Source organism: Thalassophryne amazonica, chromosome 5, assembly GCF_902500255.1.
Source record: "Thalassophryne amazonica chromosome 5, fThaAma1.1, whole genome shotgun sequence".
NCBI lineage: Eukaryota > Metazoa > Chordata > Actinopteri > Batrachoidiformes > Batrachoididae > Thalassophryne > Thalassophryne amazonica.
In genome coordinates, this window is record NC_047107.1 from 78,384,665 (window position 1) to 78,410,639 (window position 25,975).

Here is a 25,975-nt window from a genome sequence, read left to right on the forward strand (position 1 = left end):
TTTTGGTGGTAAAAATCCTTCTTTGTGCCATTCCACAGTGAACCAATGATGCAACAGACAAAAGGTGCACAGTGCAGAGTTTCTTCAGTTGCAGCCACAGAAGCTTGTAACTGCTTCAGAATACCATAGTACCAGTGTCTTGGAAATGCTCGTTTCCATCATTTGATTTGTCTAAAGGAAACCTGTTGTTAAGTGACCATTTGTATATATAAAAAAAAATTCCTCAGTTTGTCTTATGAAAACTAAGGGACTATAAAAATGGAATTCCTAAATGGTTAATGCAACAATTTTTGTAGAACGTCTTGAATTAAAGGTGAAAGAAACACATCTTGATCGTTTCATTTTAGCTCCATTGTGGTCGTGTGTATAGAGCCCTGTTAACCCCAACATGTGAATCAGCTGCAATTCCTGAATTATCTGCAAACTGTTAATTGCAAAGCATGAACACTGAGGAAAAAATATCAACCAAAACATGAACGTGGGTCTCACAAAACGTAAATATGATTCATGTAATATATATATATATATATATATATATATATATATATATATATATATATATATATATTCAGTTTAGTTTATGGATTTCAGTTTACTGATCAGTTACTGCAGGAAATCTTTATCGCAAACCCATCACAGCAAAAATTATTATTTATTTATGTATTTATTTTGGCGGGTGGGGGGGTGGTCAGGACTAGAGTCTCTTAATTGAGAGAGTAATGACATGAGGAGTCGGGGGAAAAAAAACAGTCATGTGACTCGTGGTGCCATCTTGGGGCCAAAATATCGTTCGCTGTTAATTTGCCTGTAAATCAAGCTATTTATTTATTCACTGAAAATGCCTGGTTTGCTGTGCATTTGGAGGCACAAATAGACAACAAGGTCTTCAAGATGTACAGATTCACTTCAGATCTGAACAGAAGGAAAATTTGGGAAAATAGTCAGCTGTGTGGTAAATTTATTGTTCAGTCCCATGTACAGTAAAACTCACCTAAACCGTCATCGTATAAACCGGATATTCACAGTCACCGGACAAAAACAAAAAGGTCCCAAAGTTTTGTATTGTTTTCCATGTAATAAACACTGTATATAACGGATTTTGTATAACAGATTTTTCGCTCAGATCGGATAAAATGTCCCGTCCGATCGCAATGTATTTTCATTAAAAACCCCTCGCATGTGAGACTGGAGTCATTTCCGTGATTAAAAGCCTGGCTGTTTCACACCGTGCTCAGACTTGGACCCACAGCCTGACGTGCACCTGTTAAATCAGACAGCGCAAAAGGCTGTGATTTTCTTATTTCACTCCTTCGTCTCTCATCATAATAGTTTTTTGCAGTGCACATGCTGATTACATTTTGATAATGGATCAGATACGTTTGGCACAAAAAAAAATTTCAGAGGAAATTTTGACCCTAATTTGTACCTTGAAAGAACTGTTTAAACTGCAAGTAAATAAATCATCATAAATTGTAAATTTGATGGCTTAATTATTTTTTAAACTCGCCTGAACAGTCATGGTATAAACCGGATGTTTTTGCATTCTTTTCCATGTAATAAACACCGTGCATAACGGATTTTTGCTCATGTCGGATAAAATGTACTGTCCGATCGCAGTGTATTTCCATTCAAACCCTGAGCAGTCTGGACGTGCAAAGTAACAGAGGTACATATTAAAGTTTAGCGCTGACACTCACCGATTTGAGGAATGTGGGACCGGAGTCATTTCTGTGATTAAAAAACCAGTAGTTTATTATTTTTTTCACACTGTGCTCAGACTTGGACTTGCAGCCAGACGTACACCTGTTAAATCAGACACAAAAGGCTGTGATTTGACACTTTTCTGTTTTCACTGCTTCGTCTCCCATCATATTTGCTAAGATTCCCTTAATGATAAAGGAATCTTAAGCAAAAAGGCTATTGATGTCATGTTTGTTGTGGTAGAAAGTACTTTCTGGCTTCAGTCCGTGGTGTATTTAATGTGTTTCGGGAAAAATCAAATCAAAACAACTTTATTTATAAAGCACTTTAAAAAAAACAGCTGCAGCTGAAACAAAGTGCTGTACACAAGGGGGCAACGAACCACAAAGTACAAATAAAAAACAAGCGCCCCCCCCCCAAACAATTTAAAACTAAAACAAGATAGTTAAAACAACCAAAACAGAACGAGAATCTCATTCTGGGTTAAAAGCCAGTACATACTAAAAGTGGGTTTTAAGATTAGTTTTAAAAACAGAAACTGAAGAGGCCTGTCTGATGTGGAGCGGTAACTCGTTCCACATCTTTAGAGCCACAACAGAAAAAGCTCGATCCCCTCTGAGCATACGCTTGCACCTCGGCACCTCCAGGAGGAGCTGATCAGCTGACCGGAGGTGGTGAGCAGGGGCGTAAAGATGAAGCAGCTCAGAGAGGTAGGGCGGGGCAAGGCCATTTAAAGATTTAAAAACAAATAAAAGAATCTTAAAATGAATTCTAAAACACACAGGCAGCCAGTGGAGGGAGGCCAAAATAGGTGTAATGTGCTCCCTCTTACGTGCACCAGTTAGCAGACGAGCGGCAGCATTCTGAACTAGCTGGAGATGTGCAAGGGAGGACTGGCTAATTCCGTAATAAAGAGCATTACAGTAATCCAGCCGAGAGGTAATAAAAGCATGGATTGCTGTTTCAAAGTGCTGCTGTGCAAGAAAAGGCTTAACCTTAGCAAGCTGCCTTAAGCGAAAGAAACTCGATCTGACTACTGCACTGATTTGGTGGTCCAGTTTAAAATCATTGTCTGTCTTAAAAGTTTGTGACAGTGGATTTCAAAAAGGCTGACAAAGGCCCCAGATCGACAGGTGAGGAAGAACAGGAGCTGCTAGGGCCAAAAACAATCACCTCTGTTTTCTTTTCATTAAAATTAAGAAAATTCAGTGCCATCCAGGCTTTAACATCCTCAAGACAGGACAAAACGGGCTGAAGAGAAGAGGCATCATTTTTCTTTAGGGGGACATATGCTGGCTGTCATCAGCATAGCAATGGAAGCTGATGCCATGCTTTCTGAGAATGGACCCCAGGGGAAGCAAATACAGGGAGAAGAGTAGGGGTCCAAGAATTGAACCCTGTGGGACCTCATATAAAAGTGGAGTGGTGGAGAACTCACAAACCCCGAGGCCAACACATAGTCCTACCAGTTAAGTAGGACCTGAACCAGTCCAGGACACTACCAACGATGCCCACAAGCTGCTGCAAATGATTTATCAGTGTGTTGTGGTCAGCTGTATCAAAAGCAGCAGTCAGGTCAAGCAGGACAAGAATGACATGGCTCCCACTATCATTTGCCAGTAAAATGTCATTAAAAACCTTTAAAAGGGCAGTTTCTGTGCTATGCAATATTTTAAAACCAGACTGAAAAACCTCTGAGATGTTATGTTCATCAATGTAAGTTAAAAGTTGTGCATAGACAATTTTCTCCAGGATCTTGGAAACAAATGGCAACTTGGAGATGGGCCTAAAGTTTGATAGTTCAGTGTTGTTGAGGCCAGGCATCTTCAGCAAAGGCTGAATGACTGTGTTTAAAACTAACAGGAACAACACCGAAGGATAGGCTGCTGTTTATAATGGTCAGAACAGACTGCCCTAAGGTAGGATAAAGTTCTTTAAAATAGCGCGGGGGGACCATATCACAAGAAGAACCCAATGGTTTCAAATGAGCCACCACATCCTCTAACTGTGACAGGCGCAGGTTCAAATCTGTTAAAAACCGCAGGGCAGGGAGCAGAGACAGAGGGGTCAAAGGTGGGTGGAGAAATGAGAGCTCTTGCAGAAGCAACCTTGTCAAGAAAAAATGTGGAAAACTGTGACATAAGTCAGTAGATGTTTCCAGACAAACAGGCTGTGGTACATTCAGGACAGAGTCATTTGTTCTGAACAATACACGGGGGTTCTTGTAGTTTTCCGTTACAATGTGTGACATACTCTCTTTTGGACTCTTTGACAGTGCTTTGATAGTGGCCCCAACGGTTCTTTAAAATTAGAAATGAAACCTGCAGCTTGTCCTTCTTCCACCTGCGTTCAGCTCTGTGACATTCCTGTCTGGCACCACAGGTTCTCTCATTAAGCCAGAGTTCAGATCTAGACTTAGACCGCCTGGGTTTTAGAGGAGCCACAGAGTCCATTATAGAAAGGCAGGAGGAGTTAAACCGACAGCACAGCTCCTCCGTATCAGCCACGGGTGAAACGGGGAGCACACAGACAGCAGAGAAGGCAGCAGAAAAACGTTCGGCAGTGTCAGACTCCGTCAGGCTTTTAACCCCCTCGGTTCGTATCTATTAATCTCCACATGACTAAAGTTCACGGCTCAATAATCTTAAGAGAAACTTTGTAGAAAAACAAACACTAGTTTCTAACCTCAGGAAGACAGACAACAAGCTACAATCTGTTTTTTTATATGAACAGTATTCAGAGCTGGAAAAATAATACTGACCTAAATGAGCAGACGGTGAAAAAACAGAAATGTAGGGACCGTCAAAGTGCAAAAAACGAAAAGAGACACCAGAAAAATATTCAATAAATTCAGGTGTGGTGTCACCAAATTCACTGAAGACATCAGTGGTCTCCTGCTGAAGACAGCACTCAGTTTGGATAAATGTCTGAAAAACTTTGGATACTTTTTTGTTTAAATTTTCAATTGCCTAAATGCTATACGGTGTAAGTAAGTCCCTTCGGCTGCTCCCTTGTTTGCACTCGGGGTCGCCACAGCAAATCCAAGGTGGATCTGCATGTTGAATTGGCACAGGTTTTACACCGGATGCCCTTCCTGACGCAACTCCACATTACATGGAGAAATGTGGCAGGGGTGGGGTTTGAACCCAGAACCTTCTGTACTGAAACCAAGCGCATTAACCACTTGGCCACCACCATACGGTGTAGTGACACAAAATTTACTGCACACATCAGTGGGGTCCTGCTGGTTATACTACAGCACTCAGTTTGGAGACGTGGAAAAATTGAATTTTAGTGATTTTTTTTTTTTAATCATTAAAATAAGTAATAAAATGAGCAATAAAATTCACTAATTCTAGTACTGTTATACTAACACAAGTATTGTTTGTTTTTCTACAACATTTCTCTTAAGATTATTGAGCCATTTACTGGAGGGGAGGTTCTGTCCTCCTCGAGTTTGACACTTACATTACCATTTGACAGGTGGACCGTCCAAGTCAAACTCCTCACCTGACACTGTCTTCTGAGCGGGACCGGGCGCGTAACCCCCCCCCCCACGTTTTGGAATTAACAATGTGCAGATAATTCACGATTTGCAGCTGATTCACGTTCTGGGGGTTAACAGTGTTATTTTAAATCAATCAATCAATCAATCAATTTTTTTATATAGCGCCAAATCACAACAAACAGTTGCCCCAAGGCGCTTTATATTGTAAGGCAAGGCCATACAATAATTATGTAAAACCCCAACGGTCAAAACGACCCCCTGTGAGCAAGCACTTGGCTACAGTGGGAAGGAAAAACTCCCTTTTAACAGGAAGAAACCTCCAGCAGAACCAGGCTCAGGGAGGGGCAGTCTTCTGCTGGGACTGGTTGGGGCTGAGGGAGAGAACCAGGAAAAAGACATGCTGTGGAGGGGAGCAGAGATCGATCACTAATGATTAAATGCAGAGTGGTGCATACAGAGCAAAAAGAGAAAGAAACAGTGCATCATGGGAACCCCCCAGCAGTCTACGTCTAACGTCTAAATGTCTGAATACTTATGGACTTGCAGCTAGACCACAGACTTTACAATACTAGAAAAGGTTCTGTCTAGGTGTTGCAATGCAGATTAAATCCTGGTGCCATGGTTTACAACAGAACTAATTATTGCAGACAATCTGGCACTGAGGGAAGCAGACAGTCAAATACGGAGTGAAATTGGCACAACGGTACTTCTCTTGTGGTTGTGTGTAAAGGAGTGTTAGAATCTCTGTCCACTCTAATTTTTTAAACCCTTCAACAGAAGAATCGACAGGAAAAGGCACTGTCTTTATAACAGCCACTGAAAGCACTTTGAATATGATCGTGCACCAGGCCAGAAACATCTGCAAACATCAGACGTGGGAGTGTGACCACACTGAGAACTGTTTTTCTGAAGGTGAAAAGCAAGTATCTTTGAAGGCACACTGGACTGAGCTGGTTTTTGCAGGAACCCCCCACACACAACAGTGGTTTTTGGTCAAGTGCATCACTACAAATTCATTCGTCGTCTTTCATCTGAAACATTTTTAAATGTACAACAGGGTCCAAAGCTTTGACCAAAAAAAAAAAAAAAAAGTAGGATCCTCCCCTCTTCCAAAATCCACTTAATCTTAAGGCACCTTGATACTTGCACAAATTCATTTCCCGCACTGGCAGACAACCTGTTACAAACTGCATAAACTGTGCGCAGCTGTGAGCCAGTGGCCAAGAAAACTTTGAAATGTTCAAAACCTCTGGCACGCATTAGTTTTGTGAACTATAGACGTGAACATCATGTAACCTATTCGAAAACACTGTGTCACTGCGTCTCATTGCCGCAGTGCATCTGAATGAGATGTTACATCTATAATAAACATAACTTTACAGATACATTATCTAACACATAATAAAGAATGAAAAGGCAACTATTTTACCAATTCATTACAATATAATATATTATAAACAATTACCTTTGTGACGATTCCAAATGCATTCTCCACTACACGACGCACATGAGAGAAACTGCAGCTGCAGATAATTGCTCTGTGAATCTCGAAGTGATGAGAGATGGTTTCATCAGCCAAATTCTGAGGGCAAATGCATCATCAGCTACGAAATGATTATTTTATATAATGTGGCATCAAACGGACAAAGCAGGTCGCATTGGCACAACGAACTGCGCAGCAGTGTGGAGATCAAGTGTCAAGGTGCCATGAGAAATAAACTCTTACGATTAGGAACATTTTAAAACAAGGCAACATCATGATTGTATAAAATGAGCAGTTAAGATTTTGTAACATTTTGAATGTATGCAGTTTTGTGGCTGTATTAAAACTACTTTGTAGGACATTTCTCATTCAGTTTAGTGCTACGTTCCAGATGACTCAGACCTCAAGAATATTTCAGACCTTCAGCTGGTGGAATTCTGTTCAGCTCCACATCGTCACTGAGACAGTGACAGATTGTTCTACATTCTTTCAAGGGCTGTCCTTATCACTCCAAATGTTCTGATGATCACCTAGTTCATAGTGAAAAATGTATTTCATCAGGAAAGTGAAGCTTTTTCACAAGTGGTTTCAGCCTTTTGGATCCCATTGTGTGCATTTCAACATTTTTATGTTTTGTTTTGTTTGTTTGTTTGTTTTTTGGCCGTGGCTGGAAGCATGATGTGGCTCCTGCAGAACAGTCGCTGGAGTCGACACTTTTATAAAAAAAAACAAAACAAATACATTCACTGTGGACACTCAGAGTGGAGGCTGCAAGTGTCTGACGTGTGTCATGCCTTCAAAGATCTGAGCTGAACGTCTTGAGCCCACTGTAACGGCATTAAGACTACTCTGATCTGTGTTGGCGCTGATGGAGGCGGATGACCTGCCGCGTCAGAGAAGCATGTACTGGTTATCTATTGCCCGCTTACGACCCCGTTCAGGTTCCAGTTCATAGTCTGAGTCCCGCTGTGGGATGATGGGTGTGTGGGGGTTGCTGTGGCGAAGCAGAGGCCGCCTCCCCACCGATTCACTCCGCCGCAGAGGAGCAGGTGCTGAAGGGGTCGGGTCAGAGAGGACGCTGGTGCGGGGTAACAGAGGAGGCCCCGGCTGGGAAACCGAGCTGGGATTTGATGTGCTTCTGCTGCTGTTTGAGGGGGCGGGCTGGTGACTGGAACTGCAAGACAGGCTGCAGTGAGCCAAACTGGGCTCAGAGCTCCACCGATGCAAAGAGAATGGCGCCAGGAGGGCGCCAGACAGCTGACCTGAGACAGAAATGACAGGAAGTGAGGGCCCTGGTAGATTCCACCTACCAAAACCGTTTACGTGCACTCCTAACACACCCAGAGTGAATGCACAGCTAACGCCACCACAGGACTCGTCATAAAAGTTAGTAAGTTTTGTCGGGTTTTGCCAGCAACTGAATGAGGTGTTAGTGACTGAATTTACTTTGCTCTGGCTCATGTCCAGAGAAATGTAGCTGGCATTCCTTGACCTTGCAAGTATTACTGCAGTAATTCATACTAAATAAAGTGACTGTTACCTGCCTCAGAATATGTAATCAGACGACCACATCCATGGAACCAAGCATTGCTTACACTCATAACAGTTAGCTGTACATTCACACCTGCTACTGTAATAATTATTGCATAACTACAACAGTGTTTGCAACAATTCTGTTGATCCAAAGTGGATCAAAAAATGGATCCAAAATGGTTTGCCATGGACTGGTTTTCATATACTTTTTTTTTTTTTTTTGGTTGTCAAAAATTTGCAAATTATATAAAAAAAAAAAATGCAAACAGCAGTAAATGAACAACACTAGCAGTTTTAGACAACACTAATACACAAGTGGAAAAAAAACTGGACCCATTATAACCCAGCAGAACCTCAACAGCAACTAAAAAGAATCTTAAAATAATAAAAATAAAACAATTCCAATGCAAATCAATTAGAACATGAGTTCATCTCTTTCCAGCCTTTTGTTTAATGTAGAAGAAAAGCAGAGAAGACTCACCCTGTGACGCAGGGCTCGATCCTGCCACCACGAAGCTGGACAGCTTGACGTCGCAGGCGGGGCCACACTCCAGGGGGATGGGGAAGAGGCGGAAGTGACTGAGCATGTCCATCACGGAGGAGAAGCGCAGATGCTGCACCCTGCACTGACCCCACTCTGTCAGTGAGAGGCGCAAGTGCTGCACAGAGGGGGGGGGGGGGGGGGGGGGGGGTTGTAAATTTTATTTTAAATGTATGCACTTTCATTTTCAACCAAAAATCACATTTTATACTGTACTGCACAACAATGCAAAGACCAGTTACTGATAACAGTGTATTCTCTGGACTGCATCACCCCCCCCCCCCCCCCCCCCCCCACTACCATGGGAGGTCCTACAATTTATATTCCAAAGCGACCTGTACATGATAAAGTGCGGCATTTTCACAAGGTGGTGCCATCTACACACATGATGACCTGCTCCTGTATACTGAATGAAGTACTGTGATTCACACTCCTAAGCTGAAGGTCACACAGTAACAACACACCATTAAGCTGGCCGCCAGTCATCATAAAACAAGATCTGAATGAGACAGATGCTCTGTGTCTTAGAGGAGGAGCAAGTCATGCTCCCAAACTGAAAGACCACACTCTGGAATAGAAACAGTGAATATAACTGTGAGACCGCAGCATGTCAACAAGCCAAATCTAAGGTAAGTGCGCTATGAATAAATAATGTACAGAGCTGTTGAAAGCTTAATTACCATGCATGTTTAATGAAGGTCTATTCAGTGACCAAAATAAGCAATTTACTTGCATTTTGTACGTGTACAATAATTTACAATTAACTTGTTAGCTTCTGCTCACTCCCCCACCTGGGGCCTTTGTGTGGAGTTTGCATGTTCTCCCCGTGTTTACTCGAGTTCCCTCCGGGTGCTCCAGCTTCCTCCCACATCCAAAGACATGCCGGTTAGTTGGATTGGAAACTTTAAATTGTCTGTATGTGCCCCTGCGACAGACTGGCATCCTGTCCTAGGGTCGTCCCGAAAAACAAACCAACTTTTTCAAGGTGCTGCTTCATTTTTTGGTCCCTTTAGGGTTAAAATAAATTGGTGAAATTTTATGAGATTTGAAAAATATTAACCACTGCCACCCGGCCTGCTTTTTGTAAAATGCGAGTGACATTTTGAGTTATGGACTGGACACATTAGTTCATTAGTGGCAGATTTTGTTACATCTGCCTCAGGTTGCATTTTTGAGGCATTCAACATCAACATGGACTTCATCAAGTCATTCCAGTCTTCACAGCAGGTCCTGGATAACGTTGCTGATGTCAATGATTTTGCTGAGCGAGACATTGCACTTATCTAGGATTACAATCAGATCCTAACAAAGGATGAGCAGCAGCGCCAAAACCTGCTGCAAGTTGAGTGACATCGTCAGTTTCCTCAGGCAAACAAAATCTAAACCAAACACCGCTCCCCGTGACGGTTTGTTTTCAACAAATAGGTGGACAGTGTCATATAATACTTTATTTTTTATCTCTCCTGTATGCTCAGTTAAAGGAGAAAGGCTTCTTTTTGCATGATGCTGTTGCACTGCATTTCAAAAATAAATGGGACTTGTAGACCAGTGCAACTTACATGTTTTGTGTTTTCCCCTCCCTCTTCATGACATTTTTAGACAGATGTTACTAATACTCTGGTTCAATTTAATATACGGTACAATAAAGTAATTACAAAATATCAAATAGTAAAATGGTTTAAACATCAATTTATAAATAACTGATTGTGATTTAGCAGTTGATTAATTTTAAATCATTTAGGCACAATAATTAACAGCAAATAACATTTGCACAGTATTGCATATTATTTGAATTTGCTCAAGCATTTGAATTTTAGTCCAAAGTATTCAATAATTCAACAATCCCTAGAGACCTTTCCCCCCATAGTTACACCCTGAATACAGCATACAACAGTGCTGCAGCAAAAACATGTTGAATGTTTGTCCAAATTGTGCAAAGAGTCTGTTGCACTTGTATTGTTGGTGTTTCTTTCAGTGAGTGGATCTCAGCTTCAGGATTTTAACAGTGAAGGCACCTTGACGCACAAATTTGATCCCTACATTGCCGTGCAATTCATCATGCCAATGTGTCCCGCTTGATGCCACGCTATATAAAATAATCATTTCATAGCTAATAACGCATTTGCTCTCAGAACCTGGTTGATGAAACCATGCTCTCAAAGCTCCCAGAATCACAGAGAAATTATTACAGCTGAAGGTTGTCTTGTGTGCCATTGTTAGTACTGGGATTTTTCTCAGTGGATCGATCAATAATGGGCCAATACCTGCCCAGTTCTTTTTTGTTTTTTTGGCTACTCCTTGCCATGGTAACTCTCTTGGCCCAGGGAGAGAGACATGCACTGGCCCACAGAGCTCAGCTGCAGCCTACAAACACAGCATAGGCCCAGTGGCTTGTCTGTCAAAAGAATACCTGACCCAACTGTGGCCCTATGATAGGCTACAGAGGCTCAGGAGTCCCACCCATGCATGTTCTAGACCCCTCCCCCCCCCCACCTCATCCAATCACCTTTAATGATGAGCAGTCACGATGAGAGAGAGAGAAACAATACAACAGAACACGGAAAACAAAGCAAGTCACAAAATGGAGGGAAAAGAAAAAACAGGCGGTGCAGGAAAACTGAGGGAAAAGGAAAAAAAAGCTCTCACAACTGATGGTACTAAGAGCAGAAAAATTTCACAGATGTTTGCTGCGGGGGCTGGCCTGGCAGGGGTGCCTGTGGGTCCCTCTGACCAACAGCAGGTGGTGTTGGAGTCAGATAGTGAAAGTGACAGTGAGGCGCCCGCTGCCATGGAGGCACTAAACGAGCAGGAAGGGATTGGTGGCGGTGGCGATGACAGCAGGTGTGTGCCAGCATGGTGTGGATAAACACTCATTCATATGTTTAGCCTTTCATATAAATGAAAATGCACCCCCCCCCCTTTTTTTTTTTCCAGTTGCACCTATGGGTCCAAGTGAGCAACATACTGTGTAATAATAATTTACAGTGGGGTAAAAAAGTATTTAGTCAGTCTCTGATTGTGCAAGTTCTCCTACTTAAAGATAAAGATGAGAGAGGTCTGTAATTTTCAACATAGGTGGGTGATTCTTTAACTACGGGGACTATTGGCCTTGTAAATGGAATTTCAACCACACCATTGCCTTACAATATAAAGCGTCTTGGGGCAACTGTTTGTTGTGATTTGGCGCTATATACATGTGCTGTGATGTCACTGTTTATCTCCATAGAAACTACCCAAACAATCTTTCATACAAACTGTTTAAAGGGACATTACAGTGCTGTGGTGGAAATTATGGCAATAGTGTGGGACAACTACATTTTGTTTAAAAAAAATCCACAACAGTTGTATGACATTGAATACCCCAATTATGTTTTGATTATTTTACTGATATTTTATTCAGAGATATTTTAAAACATTAGAAAAAAACGTTTCTTTACCATTCATTTTTATCATTGAAGATCAAAAGTCTGGGTGTGGGACAAGCACAAAACGGCAATATTTGCATCTAATGATGCTGAAAAAAGGTGAAAAAGTCATCATAGACTACTAGAACAAATTTCTTAACACACTTTCATTGTAAAGATAACTATAAAAGTGTGAAATTTCCCATTTTTTCTGTTTTTCATACAATATGATCAAAGGACATAATAAGTGCCCGTAGTCTAAGAATCACCCAGGTACAACTTCAACTATGAGAGACAAAATTAGAAAAAAAATCCAGGAAATCACATTGTAGGATTTTTAAAGAATTTATTTGTAAATTATGGTGGAAAATAAGTATTTGGTCAATAACAAAAGTTCAACTCAATACTTTGTAACATAATCTTTGTTGGCAATGACAGAGGTCAAATGTTTCCTGTAAGCCTTCACCAGGCTTGCACACACTGTAGCTGGTATTTTGGTCCATTCCTCCATGCAGATCTCTAGAGCAGTGATGTTTTAGGGCTGTCACTGGGCAACATGGATTTTCAACTCCCTCCACAAATTTTCTATGGGGTTGACGTCTGGAGACTGGCTAGGCCACTCCAGGACCTTGAAATGCATTTTACGGAGCCACTCCTTCGTTGCCCAAGCAGTGTGTTTGGGATCATTGTCATGCTGGAAGACCCAACCATGTTGCATCTTCAATACTCTCACTGATGGAAGGAGGTTTTGGCTTAAAATCTCACGAAACATGGCCACGTTCATTCTTCCCTGAACACGGATCAGTCGTCCTGTCCCCTTTGCAGAAAAAAGAAAGGAAGAGCTCCTCAGCTGAAATCTATCAGTAACTGAAGGAGTTCCAACATGGCTGTCAAGAACAGGAGTGGTTCGTTGGACCCCACCCAAGCTCTCTGCATTGTACTTTTCCTATTGTTGTTTTGTGCTTGGAAATATGATTTTTCACATGAAGATACATTGGCTGGCTTGACACAAAGTGAGCAGACTAAGTTCTACATCAGAGGTCTCAAACCGATTCCAGAAAGGGCCGAGAGGGTGCAGGCTTTCTGTGCAACCACCCACTCCAGCAGGTGATTTCACTGATTAACTGATTCCACCTGCTCAAATGGCCATGGATGATGTAGATGACTGCTGCAATTCAATGACAGAGGCCATCACAGGGTTGGTAAGAAAATTTATAAAGCAAACTAAATGCAAATCAAGTGAAACTACACTGCCATGGCTAAATAATGAAATTAAAAGCCTAATGAAGATGCGGGATATGGCTCTAAAGAAATCATTAAGCTCCAAACTTACCACTGACCTATTAACTTATAAAAGTTTAAGAAATAATGTGGTACAGGAATTACGTAAAGCAAAAGCATCTCATTATACTCAACTGATAGGCAATGCAAGGGGGAATAATAGTTCACTTTGGAAATATTTAAATAGTCTAACTAATAAAACAGCTAAACACAAAGGAATTGAGGAACTCTCCATAGATGGCAAGAATATTACTGATAGTGCCACTATGGCAAATGAATTGAATTCTTATTTTGTACAGTTAGTTGAAAAATTAACTAAAGATTTTGCACCTATTGAACATGTTAATTCTCCTGTCCAGATGTCTCCTGCGGAATATTTTAACATTAAACAAGTCGACAAGACAAAGGTTGCACAAATCATCGCAAAATTGTCAAATTCAAAATCAAATGATATTTATAATATTAATAGTTGTTTTTTAAAAAGATACAGTGATTTCTTGGTTAAACCACTGATATATCTGGTCAATCTATCTATAAGAACCTCTAAATTTCCCTCAGGCTGGAAAAGAGCAGTTGTTGTACCGATTCTTAAAGCAGGAGACCAGGACTGCATGTCCAATTACCAGCCCATATCAATTTTGCCTAAACTATCAAAAGTGATTGAGAAAGTGGTAGTTGCACAATTGACAATCAGCTCCTCCATCCACAGCAGTTCGGTTTTAGATCTGGTTACTCAACCGAAATACCAAATTGCTGTTTGAGAATGTGAAAAAGTCCCTGGATAGGGCTCAGGTGGTAGGAGCAGTATTTTTAGATCTTAAAAAGGCTTTCGAAATGGTCAGTCACAGCCTGCTCTTATTTAAAATGCCTTCTTTTAACATCTCCTCTGAGGCAGTAGACTGGTTTGCATCTTACCTTCGGGACAGAGAACAGTGCGTTAAAGTAGCACAAGATAAGTCCTCATTTTTAAATAGTCGACAGAGCATACCACAGGGCTCTATACGGGGACCATTGCTGTTTGGTATCTTTATAAATGATTTACCTGTAACCTGCAATGGTGCTATTTGCCAACTCTATGTGGATGATGCAGTTTTTCATGCACCTGCTGAGTCACCGGAGCAGGCAGCATAAATTTTGTCCGCATGTATGGCTGAAGTGAACCAATCAGTTGGTGCTAAATATAACTAAGACAGTTTCAATGTGTTTTTCAATTAGAAAACAAAATGTAGAACAAAGTTTTCAAATACATTGGCAGAATACAAATATACAATCTGTAACTGAATTTAAATATTTTGGGCTGGTCCTTGACCAAGACTTCCTCATACTTCCTGCATGCTACATCCTACATGCATGCTATGATATTCTCGCATATACCATACTGCATGACAGTGTGGGCCCAGGCCACGCCCTCAGTCACGAAGCGCATTGCTTCACTGTACAATCAAACAATAAAAATTATAGATAAAAAGCCAATTTGTTACCATTACTGTACTATTCTTGAGAAGTACAGACTCCTAAGCTTTGAAAGCTTTGGTAGTCTGTGCTTCCTCAAACTGTTGTTTAAAGGTATTAATAATCAAGCACCCGGACTTCATTTGGTCAGTCTGCCTTTTAAAAGCATAAAGTTGTGGAACTCATTGCCACCCATGCTCAAGAATATACAGTAGTGTTCAGAATAATAGTAGTGCTATGTGACTAAAAAGATTAATCCAGGTTTTGAGTATATTTCCTATTGTTACATGGGAAACAAGGTACCAGTAGATTCTCACAAATCCAACAAGACCAAGCATTCATGATATGCACACTCTTAAGGCTATGAAACTGGGCTACAAGTAAGAAAAAGTAGAAAAGGGGGTGTTCACAATAATAGTAGCATCTGCTGTTGACGCTACAAACTCAAAACTATTATGTTCAAACTGCTTTTTAGCAATCCTGTGAATCACTAAACTAGTATTTAGTTGTATAACCACAGTTTTTCCTGATTTCTTCACATCTGTGAGGCATTAATTTTGTTGGTTTGGAACCAAGATTTAGCTTGTTTACTAGTGTGCTTGGGGTCGTCTTGTTGAAACACCCATTTCAAGGGCATGTCCTCTTCAGTATAAGGCAACATGACCTCTTCAAGTATTTTGACATTTCCAAACTGATCCATGATACCTGGTATGCGATATATAGGCCCAACACCATAGTAGGAGAAACATGCCCATATCATGATGCTTGCACCAGCATGCTTCACTGTCTTCACTGTGAACTGTGGCTTGAATTCAGAGTTTGGGGGTCATCTCACAAACTCTCTGCGGCCCTTGGACTCAAAAAGAACAATTTTACTCTCATCAGTCCACAAAATATTCCTCCATTTCTCTTTAGGCCATTTGATGTGTTCTTTGGCAAATTGTAACCTCTTCTGCACGTCTTTTATTTAACAGAGGGACTTTGCAGGGGATTCTTGCAAATGAATTAGCTTCACACAGGTGTCTTCTGTCACAGCACTTACAGGTAACTCCAGACTGTCTTTGATCATCCTGGAGCTGATCAATGGGTGAGCCTTTGCCATTCTTGTTATTCTTCTATCCATTTTGATGGTTGTTTTCCGTTTTCTTCCACGTGTCTCTGGTTTTTTTGTCCATTTTAAAGCATTGGAGATCACTGTAGATGAACAGCCTATAATTTTTTGCACCTGTGTATAAGTTTTCCCCTCTCCAATCAACTTTTTAATCAAACTACGCTGTTCTTCTGAACAATGTCTTGAACGTCCCATTTTCCTCAGGCTTTCAAAGAGAAAAGCATGTTCAACAGGTGCTGGCTTCATCCTTACATAAGGGACACCTGATTCACACCTGTTTGTTCCACAAAATTGACAAACTCACTGACTGAATGCCACACTACTATTATTGTGAACACCCCTTTTCTACTTTTTTTTTACTAATAGCCCAATTTCATAGCCTTAAGAGTGTGAATATCATGAATGCTTGGTCTTGTTGGATTTGTGAGAATCTACTGAATCTACTGGTACCTTGTTTCCCATGTAACAATAAGAAATATACTCAAAACCTGGATTAATCTTTTTAGTCAAATAGCACTACTATTATTCTGAACACTACTGTATCTGAGTTTAGGATGTTCACCCCCAGGCTCAAGTTTTGGCTTAAAAGTCACCAATGTTGCCCCCATGTGCAGAAATAGCATTGTGAGTAAAAAAGTGGGTCAAGGAAGGATGGAATGGAGGAGTGAGTGTACTAACCCACAGAAATTCAGTTCTTAAGTTTTTGTAAATTATGGATGTGTGTTGGAAGGTGTGGAAATGTAAGAAATTTTTACATGTGAGAAGGTGGGTTGATGATCTAATGAAATGATGAATGAGGTTGTTTATTATTTAATTACATTTTAGAATTACAAATTATGTAAACTGTAGAATTACGTATTATGTAAATTGTAGAATTATGAATTATGTAATTTGTAGAAAGGCCCAACCAGGGACAAGAGTTGTGAATTAGTTGAAGCTATGAACTCTTTGTGCATCGCATCAGTCGCAGATATTGCTCGATCTTTGTTCACTGCATTGTCCCTGTCAAATAACCAAATAAATGAAATGAAATGAAACAGCCCTAAAGCATTATGTTTCCACCCCCATGCTTTACAATAGGTATGGTGTTCTTGGAATGTAACTCAGCATTCTTCTTCCTCCAAACACGACGAGTTGAGTTTTTACCAAAATGTTCTATTTTGGTTTCATCTGACCACATGATATTCTCCCAATCCTCTTCTGGATCATCCATGTGCTCTCTGGCAAACTTCAGATGGGCCTGGACATGTACTGGGTTAAGCAGGGGGGCACGCCTGGCACTGCAGGATTTGAGTCCCTCTCTGCGTAGTATGTAGCCTTTGTTACTTTAGTCCCAGCTCTCTGCAGGTCATTCATTAGGTCCCTCCGTGTAGTTCTGGGATTTTTGTTCACCATTCTCATGATCATTTTGACCCCACAGGATGACATCTTGCGTGGAGCCCCAGATCGAGGGAGATTATCAATGGTCTTGTATGTCTTCCATTTTCTTACAATTGCTCCCACAGTTGATTTATTCACACCAACCTGCTTGACTATTGTAGATTCACTCTTCCCAGCCTGGTGCACATCTACAATTTTCTTCCTGGTGTCCTTTGACAGCTCTTTGGTCTTGGCCATGGTTGCATTTGGAGTCTGACTGTTTGAAGCTGTGGACAGGTGTCTTTTATACAGATAACGAGTTCCAACAGATGCCATTAATACAGGTAACAGGTGGAGGACATAAGAGCTTCTTAAAGAAGAAGTTACAGGTCTGAGAGCCAGAAATCTTGCTTGTTTGTGGGTGACCAAATACTTATTTTCCACCATAATTTACAAATAAATTCTTAACAAATCCTACAATGTGATTTCCTGGAATTTTTTTCTCATTTTGTCTCTCATAGTTGAAGTGTACCTATGAAAAAAATTACAGACCTCTCTCATCTTTCTAAGTAGGAGAACTTGCATAACCAGGGACTGACTAAATACTTTTTTACCCCAGGCTCCAGAATATAAAGGGATATTATTCAGTACAGTAGTGTTAGGGGCTTGTGTGTTTATATGTACTTCAACGACGGGGAAGATGGCACAGTATCTCCACTATAATTGTAGTGGTGGGCCAGGCTGGACCAAATAGTCCAGGGCTGAATTTTTGTCCCATATATACAGTGAGGAAAATAAGTACTTGAACACCCTGCGGTTTTGCAAGTTCTCCCACTTAGAAATCATGGAGGGGTCTGAAATTTTCATCTTAGATGCATGTCCACTGTGAGAGACATAATCTTAAAAAAAAAAAAAAATCCGGAAATCACAATGTATGATTTTTTAAATAATTTGTTTGTATGTTACTGCTGCAAATATTTATTTGAACACCTACCAACCAGCAAGAATTCTGGCTCACACAGACCTGTTAATTTGTCTTTAAGAAGCCCTCTTATTCTGCACTCTTTACCTGTATTAATTGCACCTGTTTGAACTTGTTACCTGTATAAAAGACACCTGTTCACACACTCAATCAATCACACTCCAACCTGTCCACCACAGCCAAGACCAAAGAGCTGTCTAAGGACACCAGGGACAAAACTGTAGACCTGCACAAGGCTGGGATGGGCTACAGGACAACAGGCAAGCAGCTTAGAAGAAGACAACAACTGTTATGATTATTTATTAGAAAGTGGAAGAAACACAAGATGACTGTCAATCTCCCTCGGTCTGGGGTTCCATGCAAGATCTCACTTTGTGGGGTAAGGATGATTCTGAGAAAGCTCAGAACTACACAGGAGGACCTGGTCAATGACCTGAAGAGAGCTGGGACCACAGTCACAAAGATTACATTAGTAACACATGATGCTGTCATGGTTTAAAATCCTGCAGGGCAGCAAGGTCCCCCTGCTCAAGCCAGTACATGTCCAGGCCCGTTTGAAGTTCACCAGTGACCATCTGGATGATCCAGAGGAGGCATGGGAGAAGGTCATGTGGTCAGATGAGACCAGAATAGAGCTTTTTGGAATCAACTCCACTTACCATGTTTAGAGGATGAGAACAACCCCAAGAAAACCATCCCAACTGTGAAGCATAGGAGTGAAAACATCATACTCTGGGGGTGCTCTTCTGCAAAGGGGACAGGATGACTGCACCGTATTGAAGGGAGGATGGATGGGGTGATGTATTGCAAGATTTTGGCAAACAACCTCCTTCCCTCAGTAAGAGCACTGAAGATGGGTCATGGCTGGGTCTTCCAGCATGACAATGACCCCAAACACACAACCAGGGCAACTAAGGAGGGGCTCCGTAAGAAGCATTCCAAGTTCCTGGAGAGGCCTGGCCAGTCTCCAGACCTGAACTCAATAGAAAATCTTTGGAGGGAGCTGAAACTCCAAACCTGAAAGATCTAGAGAAGATCTGTATGGAGAAGTGGACCAAAATCCCTGCTGCAGTGTGTGCAAACCTGGTGAAAAACTACAGGAAACATTTGACCTCTGTAATTGCAAACAAAGGCTACTGTACCAAATATTAACATTGATTTTCACATGTGTTCAAATACTTATTTTCAGCAGTAACATACAAATAAATTATTAAAAAAATCATACATTGTGATTTCTGGATTTGTTTTTTTTTTGTTTTTTTTTGTTTTTTAGATTATGTCTCTCACAGTGGACATGCACCTAAGATGAAAATTTCAGACCCCTCCATGATTTCTAAGTGGGAGAACTTGCAAAACCACAGGGTGCTCAAATACTTATTTTCCTCACTATATATATATATATATATATATATATATATATATATATGTATATATATATATATATATATATATGTACACTCAAAAATATAAACGCAACACTTCTGGTTTTGCTCCCATTTTGTATGAGATGAACTCAAAGATCTAAAACTTCCACATACACAATATCACCATTTCCCTCAAATATTGTTCACAAACCAGTCTAAATCTGTGATAGTGAGCACTCCTCCTTTGCTGAGATAATCCATCCCACCTCACAGGTGTGCCATATCAAGATGCTGATTAAACACCATGATTAGTGCACAGGTGTGCCTTAGACTGCCCACAATAAAAGGCCACTCTGAAAGGTGCGGTTTTATCACACAGCACAATGCCACAGATGTCGCAAGATTTGAGGGAGTGTGCAATTGGCATGCTGACAGCAGGAATGTCAACCAGAGCTGTTGCTCGTGTATTGAATGTTCATTTCTCTACCATAAGCCGTCTCCAAAGGCGTTTCAGAGAATTTGGCAGTACATCCAACCAGCCTCACAACCGCAGACCACGTGTAACCACACCAGCCCAGGACCTCCACATCCAGCATGTTCACCTCCAAGATCGTCTCAGACCAGCCACTCGGACAGCTGCTGAAACAATCGGTTTGCATAACCAAAGAATTTCTGCACAAACTGTCAGAAACCATCTCAGGGAAGCTCATCTGCATGCTCGTCGTCCTCATCGGGGTCTCGACCTGACTCCAGTTCGTCATCGTAACCGACTTGAGTGGGCAAATGCTCACATTTGCTGGCGTTTAGAACGTTGGAGAGGTGTTCTCTTTACGGATGAATCCCGGTTCACACTGTTCAGGGCAGATGGCAGACAGCATGTGTGGCGTCGTGTGGGTGAGTGGTTTTCTGATGTCAATGTTGTGGATCGAGTGGCCCATGGTGGCGGAGGGGTTATGGTATGGGCAGGCGTCTGTTATGGACGAAGAACACAGGTGCATTTTATTGATGGCATTTTGAATGCACAGAGATACCGTGACGAGATCCTGAGGCCCATTGTTGTGCCATACATCCAAGAACATCACCTCATGTTGCAGAAGGATAATGCACGGCCCCATGTTGCAAGGATCTGTACTCAATTCTTGGAAGCTGAAAATGTCCCAGTTCTTGCATGGCCGGCATACTCACCGGACATGTCACCCATTGAGCATGTTTGGGATGCTCTGGACCGGCGTATATGACAGCGTGTACCAGTTCCTGCCAATATCCAGCAACTTCGCACAGCCATTGAAGAGGAGTGGACCAACTTTCCACAGGCCACAATTGACAACCTGATCAACTCTATGCGAAGGAGATGTGTTGCACTGCATGAGGCAAATGGTGGTCACACCAGATACTGACTGGTATCCCCCCAATAAAACAAAACTGCACCTTTCAGAGTGGCCTTTTATTGTGGACAGTCTACGGCACACCTGTGCACTAATCATGGTGTCTAATCAGCATCTTGATATGGCACACCTGTGAGGTGGGATGGATTATCTCAGCAAAGAAGTGCTCACTATCACAGATTTAGCCTGGTTTGTGAACAATATTTGAGGGAAATGGTGATATTGTGTATGTGGAAAAAGTTTTAGATCTTTGAGTTCATCTCATACAAAATGGGAGCAAAACCAAAAGTGTTGCATTTATATTTTTGTCGAGTGTGTATATATACACACACACACACACACACACACACACACTACCCGCGGTACCCAGCGCGGCCCGGGTTAACCTGTTTTAGACATAAAGCAAATGCCAATCATTTTAACATTTTAATCAAAACAATTACCCAACATTTGTTTTTGTAATGCTGATGTCCATCCATCCATCCATCCATCCATTTTCTTCCGCTTTATCCGGAGTCGGGTCGCGGGGGCAGCAGCTCAAGCAAAGCCGCCCAGACCTCCCGATCCACACACACCTCCCCCAGCTCCTCCGGGGGAACCCCAAGGCGTTCCCAAGCCAGCCGAGAGATGTAGTCCCTCCAGCATGTCCTGGGTCTTCCCCGGGGCCTCCTCCCAATGGGACGTGCCCGGAACACCTCTCCAGCGAGGCGTTCAGGGGGCATCTGGAAAAGATGCCCAAGCCACCTCAACTGACTCCTTTCGACATGGAGGAGCAGCGGCTCGACTCCGAGCTCCTCCCGAGTGACCGAGCTCCTCACCCTGTCTCTAAGGGAGCGCCCAGCCACCCTGCGGAGGAAACTCATCTCAGCCGCTTGTACTCGCAATCTCGTTCTTTCGGTCATGAGCCAAATCTCATGACCATAGGTGAGGATCGGAACGTAGACTGATCGGTAAATCAAGAGCTTTGCCCCCCTACTCAGCTCTCTCTTCACCACGACGGTCCGATACAGCGACCGCATCACTGCAGATGCTGCACCGATCCGTCTATCGATCTCACGCTCCATCCTTCCCTCACTCGTGAACAAGACCCCGAGATACTTAAACTCCTCCACTTGAGGCAAAGACACGCCACTGACCTGAAGAGGGCAAAGCACCTTTTTCCGGTCGAGAACCATGGCCTCAGATTTGGAGGTGCTGATCTTCACCAAGACCACCAGGCGCTCCATGGAGCCCGGCCAGGCTCAGCCCGAAAGAGCGACGTGGGCCCGCCCTCCTGTGGGTTCACCACCTGCAGAGGGGGCCATGGGGGTCGGGTGCAGAGAGGATTGGGTGGCGGTCGAGGGCGGGTGGCCCGGCGGCCCGGTCCATGCTCACAGCCCCTAGCGGTTGGGATGTGGAATGTCACCTCGCTAGGGGGGAAGGAGCCTGAGCTTGTGCGGGAGGTTGAGAGATACCGACTAGAGATAGTCGGGCTCACCTCCACGCACAGCTTGGGCTCTCGTACCCAACTCCTGGAGAGGGGCTGGACGCTAATGCTGATGTCTTCTAAATATAATAGTTAATGGGCTAAAGTTTGTCCAGCAGAACTATAAGAGGTGGACTCCCCAAACTAAGTGAAAATACTTGGTTAAAAGACAAACACATTTGAAGTCCTTCATGCAGACTTTGTTTTGCATTGAAATTTATAACAAAATTACACACAAAAGGTAGATAACAGTAAATGTAAATATCAATGAATCAAAATTGAAGTAGTGGTGTATTTCACTGTTTTTACATTGTAATTTTACCAACATAAAATGAATGTATTCAGACAGGAAGGCAAACTTGGTTGTATAGTACAGTTAGGTGCTTAACAGTTGAGAACATAAAGTAGCTGAAGAAAGGGATTAAATAAACAGAGTTGGCCAACACATACAGGGCTGGAAATTTCAATCTGCCTGGTCATACCCACAGCCTCAGCCTAAGAATGTTGTTGTTTTGCTAAGTGTGCTGTGGCTGTGCTGAGCGTGCTGAAGAAAGGGATTAAATAAACAGAGATGGTCAACACATATACAGGGCTGGAAATTTGAATCTGCCTGGTCATACCCACAGCCAGCTATTTTGGGGGGGTAATTTTCAGTTCAACTTTTTAAAAAATGGTACCAGTTTGTTCCCCATGTCATGAGGATTCAGAATATATATAGTTTTTAGGGCTACATATTACAATTTGGGAGTTTATCGCACATGGTACAACACTGTATGGTCTTACATAAATGGCTATTTTGGGGGTAATTTTCAGTTCAACTTTTAAAAAATGGTACCAGTTTATTCCCCATGTCATGAGGATTCAGAATATATATAGTTTTTAGGGCTACATATTACAGTTTGGGAGTTTATCTCGGACAGACAGACAGACAGACGTAGCCCTTTATGTATTTAGATATACGTGGTGTGTCCATAAAGTAACGGTCCTTTTTATTTTTTTAAAAACTATATGGATTTCATTCATATGTTTTTACGTCAGACATGCTTGAACCCTCGTGCGCATGCGTGAGTTTTTCCACGCCTGTCGAGCATGTGAGCATGCCTTGTGGAAGGAGTGGTCCCGCCCCCTCGTCGGATTTTCATTGTCTGGAAATGGCGGAATGAAAAGGACTTTTTTTCCATCAGAATTTTTTCAGAAGCTGTTAGAGACTGGCACCTGGAAACCATTCAAAAAAGTTATCTGGCTTTTGGTGAAAATTTTACGGGCTTCACAGAGAATAACTACAGCTTTAAGGACCCCTTTAAGGACGGTCGGGACGTCGCGGCACAAACCACTGGATCATTTCTAAGCTGATGGCTCTGTGGATACGAGACCGTCATGTGCTCTTTCTCTGGTTATCACAAGAGCTGGACATCAGCCATTTTCCGGCAGATTTCACTTTTAACAAGAGATTTTGTCATGGAAAGCCGCGCGGAGGCTTCGCGCGACATGACCGATTCGCTGATGAAGCGAGACAAAGGAACACCTCCGTTTCGGAGTGTTAGAGGACAAGTTTGGACATGCCTATCTCGGCTTTCAGTGCTTACCAGTCAAGTGAGTATAAGAGAACTTGTGGAGAGCTGGACATTCCATCTCAGATGCACAAAGTTTCTAAACTTCCAGCCACAAGGTGCTGACAGTCTGTTTTATCAAAGACTTTAACTGAAGTCAGCTAAGCCGGGTTACATGTACTAACACTGCACCACAATAAGGTGGTGACATAACATTTACTAATGCTGCGCCACATTGATGCTGTCACTTTCACAGGAAATCTCTTTACCGAGCAGCTACAAGTACTTTGACATTTAAATGCTTTACTATAGAGCAAAATCAGTAAAATCATTTATTGACGGTAGCTTTAAACATTTATCTTTAATATTTCTGACTGCAACAACAGAACTGTTCACAGCAGCAGTCAGCCGACTCACTATTTTCAGTTTCCAATCATTTCTGGCCTGACAAGGCCACCAGGCCTGAGATCTCTCCAATTTTAGGGAAACTCTGCATGGGAAAATGCATGTGAACACCAAGATATGGCTAATAAACTTGTCAGAACCTATTCAGACTCGGTTTATGGATTTTCTATCCAGTCAAATAACATGAAATGAAATTGTTAAAACATTTAGTAGAAACATGTACAACAGGACAGTTAATATGATGTTTGAGAAACTCATATGTGACATGTACTTTGAATTTTGAATTCTATTTTGTTCCATGTCATGGGTGATTTGGATGGGACAAAGCTAATGACATGAACCGCAACCATCCATGAGGGAGTGACACATATTTTATTTTCCCCATTTGAAGAGCTTCAATTACCTTCCAAATTGCACAATTTGAAGTAGCACATTGAAAACACACTTAATGGAAATGTGTATTTCAGGGGAAAAAACCCTCAAATATCACAAAAAAAGTATTTACACTTGCATGAGGTGGTTTTTCCAGGTAGTTCAAAAAAGCCATGTTTTGCAAAACTGCAACAGAAAGACTTTATCCAGTGTAGGTCACATGATCTACAGAAAGCGTCACATGACATTTTAAAATACATGGTACAGTACACATGGACAGAAAGAGACAAAGAGTTTGTTAGACCTCATAAGAGATAATGTTATAGCTATATTGAATTTGAAGAAAAAAACAAAATAGCAATCCTGAGCAAGACCCATCCGTCACTATGACTGTTGGAACCACAGTTATCACAAGAGCATCGCTGGAATGGCCATTATCTCGAGAAGGACAAAACTCAGGAGTCACATTCCATCACTCAATGGAAACGCTGTCATTTCACTATTATGTTTTATCAACATTCTGAGAATATTGTTTAACATTTGTCCAAATCTGTAATGGAAACCCAGCTGCTGTCAGTGTTTTTTCAGTCCACATCTTGCCTTCAACGTAATAATACACGTATGTATTGATGTTTTCAAGGTATGAAACACATTTACCCCCCTGTCAGTGCACGGATGATGTTGTCACTACATGGAGATCGTACCTGTGTGACCAGAACTGATCTCAGACCACCTCATTCATGCCGTCTATCGTGTTTTTTTTGTTTTGTTTTTTTGTTTTTTTCTTCCCCGGTTAGGTTCTAAACTAAAGTGTTGACTCAGACACCATACCTTTGCTTTCCCCTGATAGTTAAAGGTGAGAACGTAGTCTCCCCTGCGTGTCTCACTCTGCCGGACCAGAAACACGCCGTGCCCCTCCAGACCGGAGCTCTGAACCAAATGGGCTGCTTTGACACGGGAGATGGGCCCGTGGAACCATGGGTAGGAGAATAAGAGGTGATCGCTCTTCTGATATGCCTGCTCTGGGAGGGCAAAGGTAACAGGACCTGTGGGGGGACAACCAGAGGAACAACATTTCT

At 42.0% G+C, this 25,975-nt stretch overlaps 1 protein-coding gene across 1 annotated transcript in view; it reads right to left on the reverse strand.

Moving 5' to 3' along the window:
• Positions 1-7,345: 7,345 nt before the first annotated feature.
• Positions 7,346-25,975, reverse strand: part of sh2b3 (SH2B adaptor protein 3) — a 194,087-nt gene continuing 175,457 nt past the window's right edge. The window contains exons 6-8 of the mRNA XM_034170620.1: positions 25,728-25,942; positions 8,707-8,884; positions 7,346-7,954 (exon numbers count right to left, since the gene is read on the reverse strand). Of these exons, the coding sequence (XP_034026511.1) occupies positions 7,584-7,954; positions 8,707-8,884; positions 25,728-25,942 (764 nt within the window). The 3' untranslated portion in view covers positions 7,346-7,583. The remainder of the gene's footprint in view (positions 7,955-8,706; positions 8,885-25,727; positions 25,943-25,975) is intronic.